The sequence below is a fragment of the Acanthochromis polyacanthus genome, chromosome 4 (assembly GCF_021347895.1).
Source record: "Acanthochromis polyacanthus isolate Apoly-LR-REF ecotype Palm Island chromosome 4, KAUST_Apoly_ChrSc, whole genome shotgun sequence".
Taxonomy (NCBI): Eukaryota; Metazoa; Chordata; class Actinopteri; family Pomacentridae; genus Acanthochromis; species Acanthochromis polyacanthus.
This window is the reverse complement of record NC_067116.1, coordinates 32,231,224-32,249,836: the sequence shown is the minus strand read 5'-3', so window position 1 is coordinate 32,249,836 and position 18,613 is coordinate 32,231,224. Positions and strand designations below refer to the sequence as shown.

The following is an 18,613-nucleotide window of genomic DNA, read 5'->3' as shown; positions in this document are numbered from 1 at the left end:
TTTTTAGACCACAATAGAGATCAAACACTTGCAGATTTAGGCAATTAAGCATCCTTGAAGCGTGTTGATGTGGGAACACCTTTGGTTTATATGTGAGTAAAGGTATGTGGGGGGACTGGGTGGCTGAGGAAGGCGTGGGTAGAGGGGGTGGGCAGAGCAGCGAGCTAATCAGAACGAGTCTGGATCATAGAATTTCTTCCAAGGAGTTTATCTTGGACTTCTAATGACACTGACCTTCTATGAATACCCTCATTTATATGAAATGATCTCTTTAATAAAGTCCTCAATCAAAGTCACAGACCCCCTACTGAGAAAGTCTCGGGTATTACATAAAACCACCATTAACTCAGTGACTAGAGATCACTTTAGATGATTGTGACAAATATGTAAATAGTTCTTTTTAATTGTTGATGTTCTGGTTTATCTGCACAACAGATTAAAAGAGGCACAGCCCACTTCTTTTAAGTAGACTTAACACCATTTGTAAAAGGTTATGAACATGTCACGACATCGGGTCAAGCAGAGTGATGATCATAAAGGCAAAGTTGACAGATTTTGCTTTCATTCTAATCTGGCTTTTATAGTGTCTCTGGTCTGTTTTGGCATTAAATATCTGCTATGCTGCACACAAATAAATAAAGATGGATTAGAGCTAAGGTTTGGATGCACACACTTTAGGGGAGGGTCAGGTCAAACATGATCTGTGACACCAAAGTCATTTACAGCACAGTGGATGAATTTCTGCATATGGAGCATTGGGTTTCCTGATATGTTTCAAAGCTTTCAAATAAAGCAAAAGTGCAGGGAGTAGGGGGCTGCACAGAGCCTATTATCCTGCTCCACTATATCCTTGGGAAAGAAAGACAAATATACAGCATACAAGCTATATCTGTAAAATTAGTGATTTGCTTTTATCTGAAATCAAAGAGAAGCTCACAAATCTATTAAACGCCACCTTTTGTTTTTTAATAATGCATCATACTGGGACCAAAGCAAGCTTTTCAAGCAAAATCTAGACTTTTGTTTTGAACAAATATAATTAGACTTATTTTTAAGATACTTGCTGCAATGTTGAAGCTAATTTGTATTTAGTAAAGTACAGTCCTTGATGAGTTATTCCCAGAGGCTGGGAGGCCCAGTTTGTATTTTCAACCAGCATAAAATCCTTGAATTAAAGAAAACTCAAGGGCCTTCCACTTTCCAGAGATTGTCGAAGGCTGGATATATTGAGATTAGAATAGCTGTCTCTGTGGCATAGACTGCTCTGTTCTGAGGGAGGACAGCATTATACATTTCTTCTCAGTCAAGTACAGTTCTATAAAAAGGTCTGGAGCTGGAGCCAGTGTCTTGCAGTGCTTTTAACTACATGTAAATGGCTGTTTCTTTTTTATTTTCTCTCATACATTGTTGACTTGATTTTTTGCTTTATGTGTGTGCGTGTGTGTGTGTGTGTGTGTGTGTGTGGGGGGGGGGGGGGGGGGGGGAATTATTGCACTAATTTTTAAAAAAAATTTCTTTTTTGCAATATTGAATCATACACCAGGAACACTGTTAAACACCTTTTAAATGAAAAAACTGTTAAAAATGTTGATATGATCAGTTTCTTTGATGCAGAGAATGAGAAGACTATCTAGTCTAACTGTCCACTCATCAAACCCTAGTTACTGTAGCTTTAGTCGCTATGCCTGTCAAAGTCTATACAGCACAAGAGCAGTTTACAATGATATCAATGCCACATTAACCATTTTAATTTCTGTGATTTTTGAAACTGTAGGTGTTTGATTTCTGACAAAAGTAGACAAAAATGGGCTTTTCATCACTAGCTTGATTGCTCCTAGTTAATTCATGTGGTTAATTATACTAATTTAGCTCCATGAATTCACTTGCAGTCTTTTTAATGTTTCAAGTGGAATCTGTTTCAAACAAGAACATTATCAAAAGAAGTCTTAAATATGCAGTTAAAAGCAGCATATTCAAGCTGAGGCTAAAACTGCATGTTCTAACCAAAAAGGTTGCATCTTTACCAGATGATAATCCTGAAATAAAGACACAGCATTGTTCTGGTATGGTTAGGGTTAGAAGCCTCAGGACGATCATGATTATTATTGTGAGAACATCACTAAAAGTATGTGCAGCTCATTAGAGTTTCTCCTTTTCGTTTTTCAATTAAAAAAAAAAATCACGTTTGTTTAACTTCCTTTTTAGGTACACTTGTTTGGAGTGTTGCTGATGATTATTTTGAGATGTGCCATCGCTGGACATGCTGTTTGGAGGAACTTGTGCTCATAGGATGCCATGGTCGTGTGACATCCACAATGAGCTTCTACAAATTAGATGTGGAAGTCTTTACCCCGTTTTTTTTTAATGTAACCTGTAACAAATAAGGTAGTTAATCAACTCAAAGCAACTCTTATTCAGTTTTATATAGTTCTGTTTGTGCTTTTGCTTTTTTGAGACTTTCAAAACAGACAAACTAACCACAACTCCATGCAAACATCTCTCTACATATGTAAAAATTCAAGTGAGCTGCTAAGCACAGGTCAATTCTTTGAGCTTCTAAATATTGTTTTCTGAAATGACCAGTGATAAAATAAGACCACATACAAGGCAACACATACAGGCTTGCAACTACATGGTCACATCTTCACATTCCATCTGTGTACAGTTAAACTGGAAATAAATATTGTAGTGCAGCTACTTGAAGTTCCGATTTACATACCATAGCTTGCAGACGTATACTGTTGAATATAAGCTGCCTTTTACGAGACAAATGGAATCAGATGCTGTGAACCCCCAACAGAGCAAATCTTTAAACAATTCATAAAGGTTAAAACAACTGTTTATTCAGGGCATTTCAACGAGAGATGGCAAGCAGCTCCCTACTGCATTGCCATCTGATGCTGCATAAATGTACACATACATAGAAATATACACACAAATGAGCATGCAGCAACAGTAAGCACTACACTGACACACTCACAATCTTGCACACACAGTTGCACCCTTGCGCACCCACAATTTTCTGCTTTATTAAAGAGTGTATAACATGAATAGAAAGATGCTACGGAGAGAAGATGAGACCAGACTGTGCTTTTCAGACTCCGTCATGCTGTGACCTACACTGCTCCGTGTACGTGGGTGAGCACTTCATCTAAAGCAGTGCTGTTGTCAGTAAGCAGGTGACCCAAGGTAGAGGAGTTTCAACACGTGTGGGTCATATTCGTGACAATAAAAAGGAAAAAGACTTCAGCAGAGGAACTGCATCATAAAGTGAATTCACTGACATATCACACAAAACCTTGGCTTAAATTTGATTCTCCATGTTTGAAGCCTAAACACTGAATGGGAATGGTGACTAAAAGGACAGAGTTTTTGTTGAAAGTAACCAAACTTATATTTTTCAGCCTATGAGATAAGCAGAGGAGTTCAAATATCCCAGAGAGATTTGAAGAACAGCCGCTACGCTTTTGACAAGAGCCAATTGAGGTGGTTCAAGTGTCCAATCAGAACGCCTCCAAGACTCCTCCCTGTGGAGGTATTCCAGGGATATCTAACTGAGAGGAAGCTCCAGGGAAAAACCTAGAACACACTGGAGGGATTAAATATCCCTGCTGGGCTGGAAAAGCCTCAGAATTCTCAAGAAGGAGTCAGGAGATGATGGACGGCTGGGCTACTGCTTAGCTTAATGCTACCAATTCAGACCGTGAAAGGTTGCAGAAAACAGTGAAAAGAGTGGAAGGATGGATGGCAATAACCTTTCTTTCACAGAAAGCCCATTTCTAATACAGTATCCAAGAATAATGGCAACTGTTTGAGTCAGTGGTGCATGATTAAAAAAGTTCTTACCTTTGGTGGAACAACAGGTCCAGAACTGTAAGGGGTCAAGCTTGGTGGCACATCTGTGATGTAGGTTTTCTTAGGGCCTGGAGGCTGATATGCTTGAGCCGGGACAGGCTCAGGTCTTCTGGAACTCATCCCCCCTATTTGGGGTCCTCCTGGATGGTGCTGGTCTTGATATCCACCCTGTGTCATCGGGGAGAAACCAGGCTGCGGCGGTCCGTAAGCAAAGTCTGGACCTTTGGGCTGGGCAGGCATGTACTGCACCTGTGCTGGGCTGCGAATGGGCTGCTGGCCAAAGTGATGCCCACCTGGGGCTTGATGCTGGGGGCCGGGTTGGGCCGACCTCACCTGGACATTGAAGGTGGGTTGACTTGGGGTTGATGCTGTAGCGTAGGAGGCTGGAACAGGCTGAGGAGCCATGTGGCTTTGAGGCTTGGCCACCGGGCTGACAGAGGAAGGCGGGATAGACGAGACTCCCCCAGGGCCCTGAGGTTTGGGTGTAGACTTCTTAGTGGCAGTCAGAGGTGGTTGAGTTGGAATGACCATACGCTTGTAACCAGTCACTGGAGCGTTGGGGGTGGAGCCTGCCGAGGATCCAGAATTCTGGGATAAAGTAGGAAAAATGTGTTCCAGTTAAAGCAGCTAACTACATTTACTCCATTTTGAACTGCACATTTAAAATGAACTGTACATAAAACAAGCTGGTTTGAATGGAAATATTGGACACAGAACAATTTTGGCCTGATGGTGGTCCTGGGATCACCAAATTTATTAGACACATTTCTGTTGCAGGGACTCTGGGACGGCACAAAGCAGCGCAAACATTTACAGGAACGACCCTGTATGAGACTTTTCAGCTTCATTGTGGTTTAGGATGTGAGAGCTATGACGTTTACTCTGAGTGAACCAAAACAATGGCAAATACTAATTACTGGATGTGACTCCAGTTCCATCTGGCTTAGGAAAAAGAACAATGAAGGATTTGGTATGCTAGCCTAAATTTGAGAATTTTACGTTTTTGATGGCAGTGTTGCAGGAAAAGACTGCTACTCTATGAAAATGCTGCTTGTTCTCATCTCCACCAGTGAGCATCAAGACCTGTACAGCAGTTTTTTCAGGCCTGTTCAGAAGTACCTCCTTTGTAGTAAATACTGCTTTCTAGTGGGCAAAGTGCCCAAAGATTTTGACTATCCTAAAACAGCTGCAAGGTCATGCACTAGAAAACAGCAACTGACAATGGGAAGGCATGAAATTGTGTAGCAACTTTTGTGTGGCAGTTATTAAGACTTGACCAAAAACCACAAATGGTGGCGATACAGGCACTGTATGAAAACCACCAAAAGTTATCTCATTCATTATTTTGGCATGAATATATGCAAGACATTCAATCATTCAAATACTTATCAGGGTTTTTCTTATTTGGAGTTTGGAGAAACTTCACCAGAGCCAAAAGAATAAGAATTGAGCATGAAATCTAGACATAACTTACAACCAGCTTTGTTAATTAGACTTTCATTTTTTAAGCATTTTTGTTCATGAAATGGTCAGAAATTCCAAGAAAACAGACAAGTTATGCCAAATCAGGTAACATAGGCTAGTTATTTCTACCATACATTGACCGATTGATGTCATATGCAACCATTTGCAATCAAAAGATCATCCAGAACCAATAAAAAACACTGGTTGTTGGATATTTCAGTCTTCACCAAAGTGACAAATGACCAAAATGCAAACCGGCAGACTAGTCATCCACTACCATCTCTGGATCTACTGTGTTTGAATGGCTAAAAAGATATATAACTGGAAGTAAGAGTAAAAAGATGAGCTAAAAACGTGGGTAAATGACATCCTGCTCAGTGGGGGAAATACAACAGATGTATTCACCAGCATTTTCTTGATAGTGTGGTTTACGCTCAAATGATTACCAACCCTGCCTCCCCACAGTCAATTACAAGGCTACCTCGACAGCAAAGGCTCTGAACTGTCCACGACCACCCATAATCTATGGCTAATAAAGAACGAGGGGAAGGGATAAATTGTTTGGCAGAGGACGCCATGACAGCAGATTGGCAATGGCAAATGACACTTGTGCTGACTCCAGCTGCTTGAACGGGAAAGATGTTAAATCACTGAGATTTGTGACGCTGGTGTTCCTGGGAAGAGATGGCTGTAAAGCAGCACCACAACCCCACTGCTGAGATTCTCGCTGTCTGAATGTCTGTGCTGTTTTGATCTAATGTCCGATGGCTACAACTGATGCACAGGCCACACTATAACAAAATACAGCAGCTATTAACAGACAGAATAACAACGTTTCACTCAGATGTCAGGGACTTCTGCCCCGAGTGTCTCTCATGTAAGTAATAATTGTTTTTCACCACCACTACATATCGGTGTCAGACGTGCAGCCAGTCTAAAAAGGGTCTATCATTAACCTTGGATGGCCTTATTAGGTTACTGCCTGAAGCCAAAAATCAGAGTCAATTACTAAATTTGCAGCACTAGGGGAACAAAAATGAACACTTGTAGTCTTTAGACCCTTTGCAACTCGGTTTGATGAGATGTCTTCTAAAATGGGGCAGAGCAGCATTTCCAATCGATTTCCCTTCAAAGTTGATCAAAGCCTGCTGCACAGAAATGTCACAAATAGCAATGTTTTCCTTCTCTGCTACACTCCCTCCTAAATCCTTGTTTAAGCTGAATAAAAAAACACTTATGTTGTAATTCAATCAAGGAAAAAAAGTATACAGTACTGTGATCCTCATAATGTACTGAGATAAAAAGAATTCCAAGTTTTGGTAAATGCATCAACTTTGTCTAAATCCCATCTAATCTAAGTCAGAGGGGAGCCCCTAAGGAGCCATTAAAAGCTCCAGAAAATATTTTCTGCTCTCACTCTGATTTCTGTTTCAGTGATTAGCGCTGATGTTTATTTAAAAAGTGTGTCTGTCTGCATATGTATGGAAACATCTCCACTATGCCCTTCAGGAAGTGAAATTACTTAATTTAAATGTTTCATGGGTTTTAAATATTGCAGATTATTAATTTATCTTTAAGGCCTTAGAACCTACAGTAACATTTAGTTTGCAGAGCACTGGAAATGCAAATTGGCCCCCTCAAAATAATTACACTGTCATGGTACGTTTTCCACAAATTACATTAAGAGAATGGATTCACCCCTTTCTGAGGGTGATGAAACTAATCAAATGCAGAAAATCTGAACAAAAATGTCTGCGCAGGGGAAGAGACTTTTATATTAGCTGCACTCCCTCTTTAGTTACTGAATGTGTTTGACCTGTCAATGTTAATGAGGGCGGTCAGAGATAATATCAGGGCCACTAAGTGAAGAGATTAATAGAGACAGTTAAAAAAATTTGTAATGTTAATTATATGTGCTATTATTGGCAGCATTTAAATATCTATTTTAAGTAAAAATTAATAAAACTACAGGATACTGCATCAATTAGGAGAGCTGAGACATTCTTGTGTAAACTGGCATTTATTGTAACATATACTGATCAGCCACGACGTCAAAACCTCCAACTTAATACTGTTTGTTTGTGGCGCCAGAGCAGCTATGACCCGTTGAACCATGAACACAGGACCACTGGGGGAGTTCTGTGGTTTTAGTGGGTGGCAGGATGGCTCCTCTGTGGATTGGGCTTGTTTTGGTGCTTCATCGGATTGGTATCTGGGGAGTTTGGAGGACATGTCAACGCCATGGGCTCCTCTTTGAGCTGTTCCTAAGCAGTTGTAGCAGTGTGGAAGGGCGCACTGTCTTTCTGGAGGCTGCTGCCATTGCTTGACTAGTGTTTAGGTGGGCGGTACGTGTCAAAGTAACATCAACATGAAAGGAAGAAGGCAACATTTCTCACTCTGAGGAGATGACCAATATTAATTCACTTTACCCATCAGTGGTTTTGATGTCGTGGCTGATTGGTGTACACCGCCATGCCAGAACATTGTAACGATCATTGCCAAATAATGTAACAGTCCTTCACTTGAGGCTAAAAACAGGTCCAAAGTTTGGAACTCTTTAAGACCTCTGAAGGTGAGCTGTGGCATCCAACACCAAGACCAGTCAGCAGATCCTTCAAGTCCCGGAAGCTTTCAAAGTCTTAACGGGAAAATTTTGACATGTTTCTGTTTTCCTTTTTACAACTACATATCAAGTCACTGCATTTTTAATAGAATTCTTTCCTATACCTCAAAATACTGTACGCTATTAAACCACAATGCCATCGTGTTACTACAGAAATATCAATGTGAGTTTGGCTTCACTTAGAAATGTCCTTATTTTTGAAAGAAAAGCAGTTTGTTTCAATGATGACATTAAATTCATCAGAAATACAGTCTAGACACTGTAAATGTGGAAAATGACTATTCTAGCTGGAAACAGCTGATTTTTAATGAAACATCTACATAGGGGTACAGAGGAACATTTCCAGCAACCATCATTCCTGTGTTCTAATGCTACATTGTGTTAGCTAATGGTGTTGAAAGACTAACTGATGATTAGAAAACCCTTGTGCAATTATGTTAGCATGTGAATGAAAGTATGAGTTTTCATGGAAAACATGAAATTGTCTGGGTAAGAGCAGTATATACAGTCACGGAAAAAATTATTTTGACCACCCTTGTTTTTCAATTTCTTGTTCATTTTAATGCTTAGTACAATTAAAGGTATAATTCTTTGGACAAATATAATGCAAACAACAAAAACAATAGCTCATAAGAGTTTAATTTAGGAAATGATCTCTAGCCATTTTCCACGGTTTTCTTGATAATAACCAAAATCACTTAAGTTCTGCCATCAATAGCTATGACATTGTACTGCCAAAAACAGAGCTTTTAGGCATTCCATGTTTTCTTTTCTGTCTGTTTCAGTCCCATGATACGCATAGGAGTAGTATTTGATTGCATAACCATTGTTTTTGATGACAACAGCCATGCATTTTGGCATGCTCTCCATCGGCTTCTGACAATGTTCTGCTGTCACAGCAGTCAATTCCTGTTTCTACAAATTCAAACAAATTTACTTTGTTTTTGCACTTGTGGTTCTCCATTTTGCATTTGATGATTTTCCACAGGTTTTCAGTTGGATTTAGATCTGGTGATTGAGCAGGCCAAGGCATGGTTCCAATGTTCTGGTTCTCCAGAGACAACGCCCCTTGCTGTGTGGCAAGGTGCACTGTCTTGTTAGAAAACCCAGTCATTCGAGGCAGGAAAGAGTTTTCCAGCCGATGGAAGAAGACTGTTTTCAAGAGTAGACCTGCACATGACCTGGTTCATTTGCCCTGTTCCACCCATACTGGAACAACCCCAGATGGTCACTGATCCACCCCCATGTTTTACTGTAGGGGCAGACAGTCTGGTTTGTAGGCTTCTCCAGGCTTCCTTTGTGGCGTCATAAAATTCTTTTGTTTTAGGCATTATGTGAGAGAAGGCAACTTCTGAGTTGTGCTACACCTTGAATGTAAGCAGGAAACCATTCCAGGCCACTGCATGAGCAGTGCTGCTTATGACAAATAGGACATAAAGTATTATGTAATCAGCTGCATTTTTTGTTGTGTTCATTGTATTCTTCAGACAATATACATTTAGTTTAGCAAGCATTAAAATGAACAAGAAATTGAAGAAAACAAGGATGACTAATACACACACACACACACACACACACACACACACACACACACACACACACACACACACACACACACACACACACACACACACACACACACACACACACACACACACACACACACACACATATATAGATAGTAGGCTGCACAGTGGAGTAGTGGTTAGCACTTTCGCCTTGCAGCAAGAAGATCCCTGGTTCGTTTCCCGTCTTTCCCGTGATCTTTCTGCATGGAGTTTGCATGTTCTCCCTGTGTATGCGTGGGTTTTCTCCGGGCACTCCGGCTTCCTCCCACAGTCCAAAAAATAAGCTAAATTTAACTGATTACTCTAAATTGCCTGTAGGTGTGAATGTGAGTGTGATTGTCTGTCTGTATATGTAGCCCTGTGACAGACTGGCGACCTGTCCAGGGTGTCCCCTGCCTTCGCCCGAGTCAGCTGGGATAGGCTCCAGCCCCACCGCGACCCTAGTGAGGATAAAGCGGTGTATAGAGAATGGATGGATGGATGGATAGACAGATGAGCCCTGATCTGAGAGGGAATAGTGATTTCGCATTTTGATTCACCTGAAGAAAAAAAACATGTTTGCTGCAGTCTAATACCAAACAAGCATGTTCCCTTATGTCTGGAGAATACAAATGATTTTCTGTAGACCAGAGCACTGCTGTAGCACCACAACACCTCACAGTGTGTTGTTATTATTGCACTTGGACATATTGTGGTTTCCATAATATTTTGATTAATTGTTCAGCTCCTCAAGACACCTCCATGTGTTGTTTAAAATTACATTACAGTACAAAAAATTATATTGAAAATCTGCCACTGTTTGCCCTGTAGACATTATTAGCATTAAGTGTGCTTTTGTTAGGTTTACTAGATTAATGTAAATAATACAATTAGTAAAAACATGTGATCATATCAACATAATCCTCACTGCTAAAAGACAATATTGACTTAGCACTGATAAAAACACTTCCATACACTCACATCTAAAAGTAGATTACGTAGCCACTGACTCTCTCAAGTCTATTTGTATGATCATACTCGCCTGAGTCAAGCAGTTTCACATCTAGAAGTCCAGACATACATGCAGCATCAGTTTGAATGCTTGCTGTGTCTCCAGCACCAGTTCCAAACACAAACACATACAAAAAGTTTTCCCTAACCCCTTCAGAGAAGTTAACCCTCACTCTACACCATAATTCAGACTGACTTTGCAAACAACTTAAGTGTGAAATTTCACAGAGACTCTCAAGAAAGCCTTTTGACACATTAAAAAAGATTAGGAGAGACTATACAAGCCTTGGGGTTGGGGGGTGAGTAAAACTGTTAACTTTGCATTTCAAACCACGAGGGTGGGGGATTTTTTTTTTTCAGCAAGCTCGGGGAAAACCCCTGAAGAGGAAGAAGTTCTGCATCTTTTCAGACTCATCTAAGACCTTGGATATTTTTCTCTCAACTTTTTCCTGTTTCTTATTCATACAACACGGCTGCTCTCAGATGTTGGCTCTGCCATCCACTTGCATCTGTCCATTTCAGCACTAACACGGTGACCGTGGAAGAATTCCCAGTCAACACTGAGGCATTCACTGATCTTTCCCTCCCTTTGACTCATCTTGTCTCGGTGCAATAAGGCACAATAGTCACATTCAACCATCCGACAGTCTCGTACAGTTATGAAATTAAGGGTATCAATTCTTTTCCTAAAATAGTTCCAGATAAGGCACATTATGTATGATTAAATAATGTCTCTGGGACACGCCGAGACTTCCAGCTGTTTTGGACTATCTCTTTGTTTGCAGATAACGTGTGTTCCACACATATAGCGAACTTTTTGCTCTGCGTATCCGATTCCTTTTTTTGGTTCTTGAGTTATTGCGGCACGACAACCCTCGCCATCACAATGGAATATTTCCAAAATGTTTCCACCCACGCCTATATGCAGTGGAATATGTGTTCTTTATCACATTCATATCACATTCATTATCCTGAAATACAGCCTCTATGACTAATTATACTGTGATAGTAACTACAGTCATATACTGTCTTTTGAGAAACTGTACTAAACAAAAAAGGACTATTCATAATAATACTAATAAGACAGTGTCATATTATATTTACAGTACAGTACGCTTACAGGGCAAAATAACAGCTATCTTTAAATACATTTCCACCCACTTATTTTAATGACCAAGTTCTATTGGCAAATAATAACTTGAGTAGTACTGATGGAATATCCTTTAAAAAAACTGCAATATCACAAAAAAGTAAGCTCATAAACTAGTTTTATTAATAACAGCATAATGTGCAACAATTGACTTAGGAGTCAAATTTTTTTATCGTACTTTCACGTTTAGGTAGTGCATTCAATTCAGTGCATCTCTTAGAGGCAGAATATAAATAAAGAGAGAACAGTCCAAACTGAATCAATTCACAGTTCCCTAATTGCCTCGTATGCCAGCTACAACAGACACTACATCGGCAGCTGTGCACAGAGAAGCCTCTAGTTTCCACTTAGTTACTGCACTGCAGCAGCTAGAAAGGTGTCACAACTAAAGTCAGCTTGAAAAGAGTGAAATAAGTGTCACATTTACATCAGTTGAAACCCACTGGTTTTATCTACATGATTTTTCTATGAGTAGAGAACTTTAAACATCAAAATTCTATTTAATCATATTCATTTAATTGCAGGAAGCCATAATTGTAAACATTACTGATGCTTCTAAATTATACAGCTCCATATGCATAGAATACACTTATGTTCAGCATGTTTAGGTTCTTTTTTCCTTGGATAATTAAAAGAGACAGAACCACAGTAACCCATATACCCTACCATTGTCCCACACAGCATCAATAATCTTACTTTCTCAATATAAAGAATGAATTCAGAAAAACACTATTATTCCTTAGACTTAAAGGTAAGGCGATCCTTCTGTTTTTTGTCAAGGACAGTTATACTTTCAGTCTAAACTATACAACAAGTACAGACCCACTTAAAATGCAGACAGAGAAGCAGAGAGGCAGGTAGCTGTAATATGTACAGTATATGACAAGTAGATTCTTCGATTTTAACACCAAGACAAACTGAAGACGATGTAGTTGAACATTAAGTCCATGTTTCAAATTCACAGTTATGTAATCCCTTAAAAAACTGGGTTTCAGGGGAAAAAAGTATGTAATATTTCTGGGATGATGTAACAACATCATACAAAGTAGGGCGTATTACTCACTGATGCAACTAAAAAATCATTTTCGGGGCTACTGTGTGAAAAAAAAGGTCCCCGAGAACCACCGATTGCGGCACTTCTGCAGGCTATCTTTACAAAAGAGTGAACTCTGTGTTTTGTAGCTCTCACACAGCAGAAACTAATTGTTTCATTCACCTCCTGTAGTACTACAGGCCAGTCTCTCACCACACATCTCTGACTCATCTCTGTAATTAGCTTTTCATGCACTTCTGACCCCTCGTGCTTCAGGAGGTGAAATACTGCACTGTTGAAAAACGTCATTCGCTTACAGTGTGTCCATGTCATCAATCACAGAGACGGCAACTGTTCTCTTAGAAGCTTGGTGTGCACTGTAAGCTCGCACATGTTATCAGGAAGACGGATAATATGCAATGACAGCAGTTGACGATAAGCCTTTTAGCACTGTTACGAGGACTTTATGATGTAAAGAGGCAGGTTACACTGACTGTCACGGCTTCCTGGCTCAAACTAAATTTGTCATTGGTTCACCCTGTTAATAAAAGACAAAGGGGTGATACTATGCAGTTTATTTGACTAACGAACATTGACAGAACACACTGAGCGCCTGAAGGTATGCTCCTCTCTCCACAGTTGGCTGCCCCTGTCAAAACTCAGAACCTGCTGCCAGATTGACCTTAAGGTCAATGGGTGCCACTGGCGCTGTGGCAACATCTCTGCTCCATGCAGCAACAAAGCAATCAAGAGAATTGCAGCATAGAAAACAAACTGAGAGGGAAAAGTTAAACACCGCCAAGCCCTGTAATTACAGTGCTGGAGTGTCATCTCGATGCAGTCCGTTCAGCTGGTGGGGATAAGCTGCAGAAACACACATAATCACATACTCTTGGCCCCAGAGCCCTGAAGAGCCAAATATCCATTGCAAAAAAAGAAAAAAAAAAAGAAAAAAGAAAGCTGCCTACGGCCTTGACCTTTTATAAGGAATAACAGAGGCTGGCTAGCACACATAGCAGTGTCATGCCAGCGACAGCAGCAGAAGCTGGAAACAACCGAAGCCAATATTCCTGAGGTGTCAACCGCTGAAGAGAACATAACAATTTTTCTCACAGCTTGAATTGTATTCGTGCAAAGTCCACATCTGTTTAGTTTGAACTTGCCCTAAAGAGCAGCAACAGCAGCAGCTGACCGTTCATAACTGACCTTTGTGTTCACTGGGAACCACAAGTCTGCACTGGTGACTGAAATGTTTAAGTTCTTCTGTGGCTGTTGATTTAAATCCCAAAAAGTCATCTCTGCAAATCTAAGATACATACACACGTGGACAAAATTGTTGGTACCCCTCAGTTAAAGAAGGAAAAACCCACAATTCTCACTGAAATCACTTGAAACTCACAAAAGTAAAAATAAATACAAATTTATTGAAAATTAAATCATCAAAAACAGCCATTACTTTTGAATTGTTGATTAACATAATTATTTAAAAAAACAAACTAATGAAACAGGCCTGGACAAAAATGATGGTACCTCTATAAAAGATTGAAAACTATTTGACCAGAGTGACATGATTAACTCAGGTGTGTCATTTAATTGACATCACAGGTGTTTCCAAACTCATAATCAGTCAGTCTGCCTATTTAAAGGGAGACAAGTAGTCACCCTGCTGTTTGGTGAAAAGGTGCGTACCACACTGAACATGGACAACAGAAAGCGAAGGAGAGAATTGTCCCAGGACATCCGAAAAAAAATGATAGACAAACATCTTAAAGGTAAAGGCTATAAGACCATCTCTAAACAGCTTGAAGTTCCTGTGACAACAGTGGCTCATATTATTCAGAAGTTCAAGACCCACGGGACAGTAGCCAACCTCCCTGGACGTGGCCGCAAGAGGAAAATTGATGACAAATTGAAGAGACGGATTGTTCGAATTGTATCCAAAGAGCCCAGAGCAACCTCCAAAGAAATTAAAGGTGAACTCCAAGGCCAAGGTACATCAGTGTCAGATCGCACCATTCGTCGTTGTTTGAGCCAAAGTGGACTTCATGGGAGACGACCAAGGAGGACACCACTGCTGAAAAAAACTCATAAAAAAGCCAGACTGGAATTTGCAAAAATGCATGTTGACAAGCCACAAAGCTTCTGGGAGAATGTCCTTTGGACAGATGAGACCAAACTGGAGCTTTTTGGTAAGGCACATCAACTCTATGTTCATCGACTCAAAAACCAAGCATACCAAGAAAAGAACACTGTCCCTACGGTGAAACATGGAGGAGGCTCAGTAATGTTTTGGGGCTGCTTTGCTGCATCTGGCACAGGGTGTCTTGAAAGTGTGCAAGGTCCGATGAAATCTGAAGACTATCAAGGCATTCTGGAGAGAAATGTGCTGCCTAGTGTCAGAAAGCTTGGTCTCAGTCGCAGGTCATGAGTCTTCCAACAGGACAACGATCCAAAACACACAGCCAAAAACACCCAAGAATGGCTGAGAGAAAAGCGTTGGACTATTCTAAAGTGGCCTTCTATGAGCCCAGAGCTGAATCCCATTGAACATATGTGGAAGGAGCTGAAACATGCCATTTGGAGAAGACACCCATCAAACCTGAGACAACTGGAGCTGTTTGCTCATGAGGAGTGGGCCAAAATACCTGTTGACAGCTGCAGAACGCTCATTGACAAATACAGAAATCGTTTAATTGCAGTGATTGCCTCAAAAGGTTGTGCAACAAAATATTAAGTTATGGGTACCATCATTTTTGTCCAGCCCTATTTCATTAGTTTGTTTTTTTAAATAATTATGTTAATCAACAATTCAAAAGTGATGGCTGATTTTGATTATTTAATTTTCAATAAATTTTTATTTATTGTTACTTTTGTGAGTTTCAAGTGATTTCAGTGAGAATTGTGGGTTTTTCCTTCTTTAACTGAGGGGTACCAACAATTTTGTCCACGTGTGTGTATATATATATATATATATATATATATATATATATATATATATATATATATATACACACACACATACCGGGCTTTGCAAAAGTTCTGTTACTCGGTTTCATGATCTTTAGAGACGTTTACATGTCAGAGTGAAAAATTCCATTAAATAAACTGAAAGTTCTACCTTTTTGGCAGGTGTCCTTAATACAGTTTTTTTCCTCCGGTGAAGTTGTATCAAGATGGAAGTCAAAAGAGTTGAGATATCTGCTCTCCTTCATGCTGGCCACAACAAGTCTGACAGAGCCAAGCAGCTGAACATCAGCCGGATGACCGTCCACAGAGTCGCGGAGAGGCTCAAGAATGGTGAAGATCTTTCAGTGATCTTTCAAGAACGGTGAAGACCTGAAAGATCTTCACCATTCTTTAGCCTCTCCGCGACTCTGTGGACGGTCATCTGGCTGATGTTCAACACAAAGGAGAGCAGATATCTCAACTCCTTTGACTTCCATCTTGATACAACTTCACCGGAGAAAAAAATTTGAATTAAGGACACCTGCCTATAAGGTAGAACTTTCAGTTTATTTAATGGAATTTTTCATTCCGACATGTAAACGTCTCTAAAGATCATGAAACCGAGTGTAACAGAACTTTTGCAACTTTTGTCTCAGGTTTGATGGGTGTCTTCTCCAAATGGCATATATATATATATATATATATATATATATATATATATATATATATTTAATATTCAGAAGTTTTTTTTGCATGAAAAAATCTCTTTCAAACTTAAAAAGGCTTAGATGTAACTACACCGTACTTTGACTCATCCCTTATCGCTCACTGCAGCTCAGCACACCAGCTCACCTACAACTCTGCTCAAACACCGTACAACTAGGTCCATTTTCCAAACAGAAATCAGTTCTGAAGAGATCTGCATCAATGTTATTTTATACGGTCATTAGTAAATTGCAGTTTTAAGGCAGACATAAGTAGCTATGAAATTTCTGCTTGCATTCAAAAAACACCATTTAGACATTAACAAGATAAATACATTTTAAACTAAGGCAGGTTTTAAGTGAACACCGACTGCAGGCGGCTCTGAGCTCTCAACACTGAACCTTTCCTGGTCACCCTGTAGCCATGCCCCCTGTAGGCTCCGCCCCCTCAGCCATTCAACATTCCTGTCGGTGGAGATCCAGCCGATCGCCCCAGTTGTCCTTATTTTTCTTTCATTCTGTTGTGGAAATCAAGTTGCTGCATTTGTGACTTTGCTTATTGGAAGTTTTTTTTTTTTTTGCATCAGGTGTTCCTGGTTTACTAAAATTTATTCCACATGAAGAGAAGTTCAAAACAGAGCATCTCACTGTTGTGACCGTTACAACATTCTGGCCATTATAGTAGAACAACAACATGAGTATACAAGACAAGACTATAAAGTGTCACTGAAAATATGAAACGTCATAGCAAACATACTGCAATGTCTCCAGCTGCCCACGTGACGTACAGGACAGGGAAATCAGTCCATCAAATTATCAGTAGAAAAATTTAAGTGGCTCATGCATATTTAAGGTAGACTTTTTGTAACTCAGTACAGCTACAATAAGATTATTCTTCCTCAAAGTGCACTGAATTAGAACCTCTGATTACTAATCATACGTCACTGTACACTTTCACTGATCAGCTACAGCAGTAAAACCATCTATCTAATATCGTGTGGGTTCCCTTTGTGTTGCCAAAAACCGCACTAACCAATCAGGACATGGACACTGGACCTCTGGGATTGTCCTGTGGTGTCTGGTACCAGGACGTTCGCAGTGGATCCTTTCAGGTATGGAAGATGCAGGGTGGGACTTCTGTGAATCGGGATTAACCAAGCACATTCCACAGATGCTCAATTAAAATGGAATTTGAAGAGTCTGGATGCTGGTTCAATGCCTTTATAGTTTGTCATGTTTCTTTGAGCTGTTCCTGAGCTGATTTGGCTTTGTGGTGGACTGCACTGCTGCTTTTGCGTGCTGTTGCAACGGTGTGATTGTTCTGAAACAATATTTAGGTGGGTGTTGTGCGTCAAAGTAACATGCAAATGATCGTGACGAGATGAGGTTTCCCAGCAAAACACTGCTTTGAAACAGGATGATCAATTCCATTCACATCATCTGTCAGCGGTTTTAATGTTGTGGCTTATCTTTGTGTATATATAGAGAAAGCTAACTATAGAGACATGAAGTGAAACCCCAGAAAGACTGTTTAAAGAGAAGTAAGAAAACCTCATTTAAAATCATGCAGACATTTATAAAGATGCAAATTTTACAAGAATCAGACTTGGATGAGAGCCCTGGTCAACAGCATATTGCGCAGCTCACTCCAAATGCATCGGTTGAATATTTTCAAAAAGCGATATTTTAAAGTGATTTATTAAATCTTGGTTGTAATGACCTCCCAAAAGCCCCTTGTCTGTAGCTGCCTCTGATATCACAAACAAGGGAGAGGCTAAGAAAAAAAAAATGTTTGCCTTCTTGCCTTGATACAATGATTGATCACAGTGTGTGTGTTGATTCTAAAGGCTACAGTCTATTTACCTCTCCATTTGGACTACAAAAAGAGGTAATAGGTATTAATTAGTGAGCTTGAGAGGTGCTCGTACATCAATTTAAACAGAGCTCTCTGTTCCAGTCCATGTGTTAATCTAAACTAACCAGTTTCTAGCTGTGGCTTTATATATTTGTGTATAAACACAGGACAGGGATCAACCTTCTCGCCTAACTCTCAGCAAGAAAGTGACCAAACTTGAACAGTCTTCCAGAGGAGGTCAGAGCATCTAAGTATCAGTGAATCAAATGAACCCATAGAACTTGTGTTTATATAGTTTTATGTAGTTTCATGTAATGTAATAGTATCAGACAGATAATGCTTTTATCATGGACTTTTGTATTTTCTTGTCTCATGTTCCATATTTTTTTAATTTTAATTAATTCATTTTTTAATGTAAACTTCTT

General features: G+C 39.9%; 1 protein-coding gene across 4 annotated transcripts in view; it reads right to left on the bottom strand.

Moving 5' to 3' along the window:
• lpp (LIM domain containing preferred translocation partner in lipoma) overlaps positions 1–18,613 on the bottom strand; it is a 212,197-nt gene that overhangs the window by 66,049 nt on the left and 127,535 nt on the right. For all 4 annotated transcript variants that reach the window (XM_022199643.2, XM_051947252.1, XM_051947253.1 and 1 more), the window contains one exon: positions 3,847–4,443. In XM_022199643.2, the coding sequence (XP_022055335.2) occupies positions 3,847–4,443 (597 nt within the window). The remainder of the gene's footprint in view (positions 1–3,846; positions 4,444–18,613) is intronic.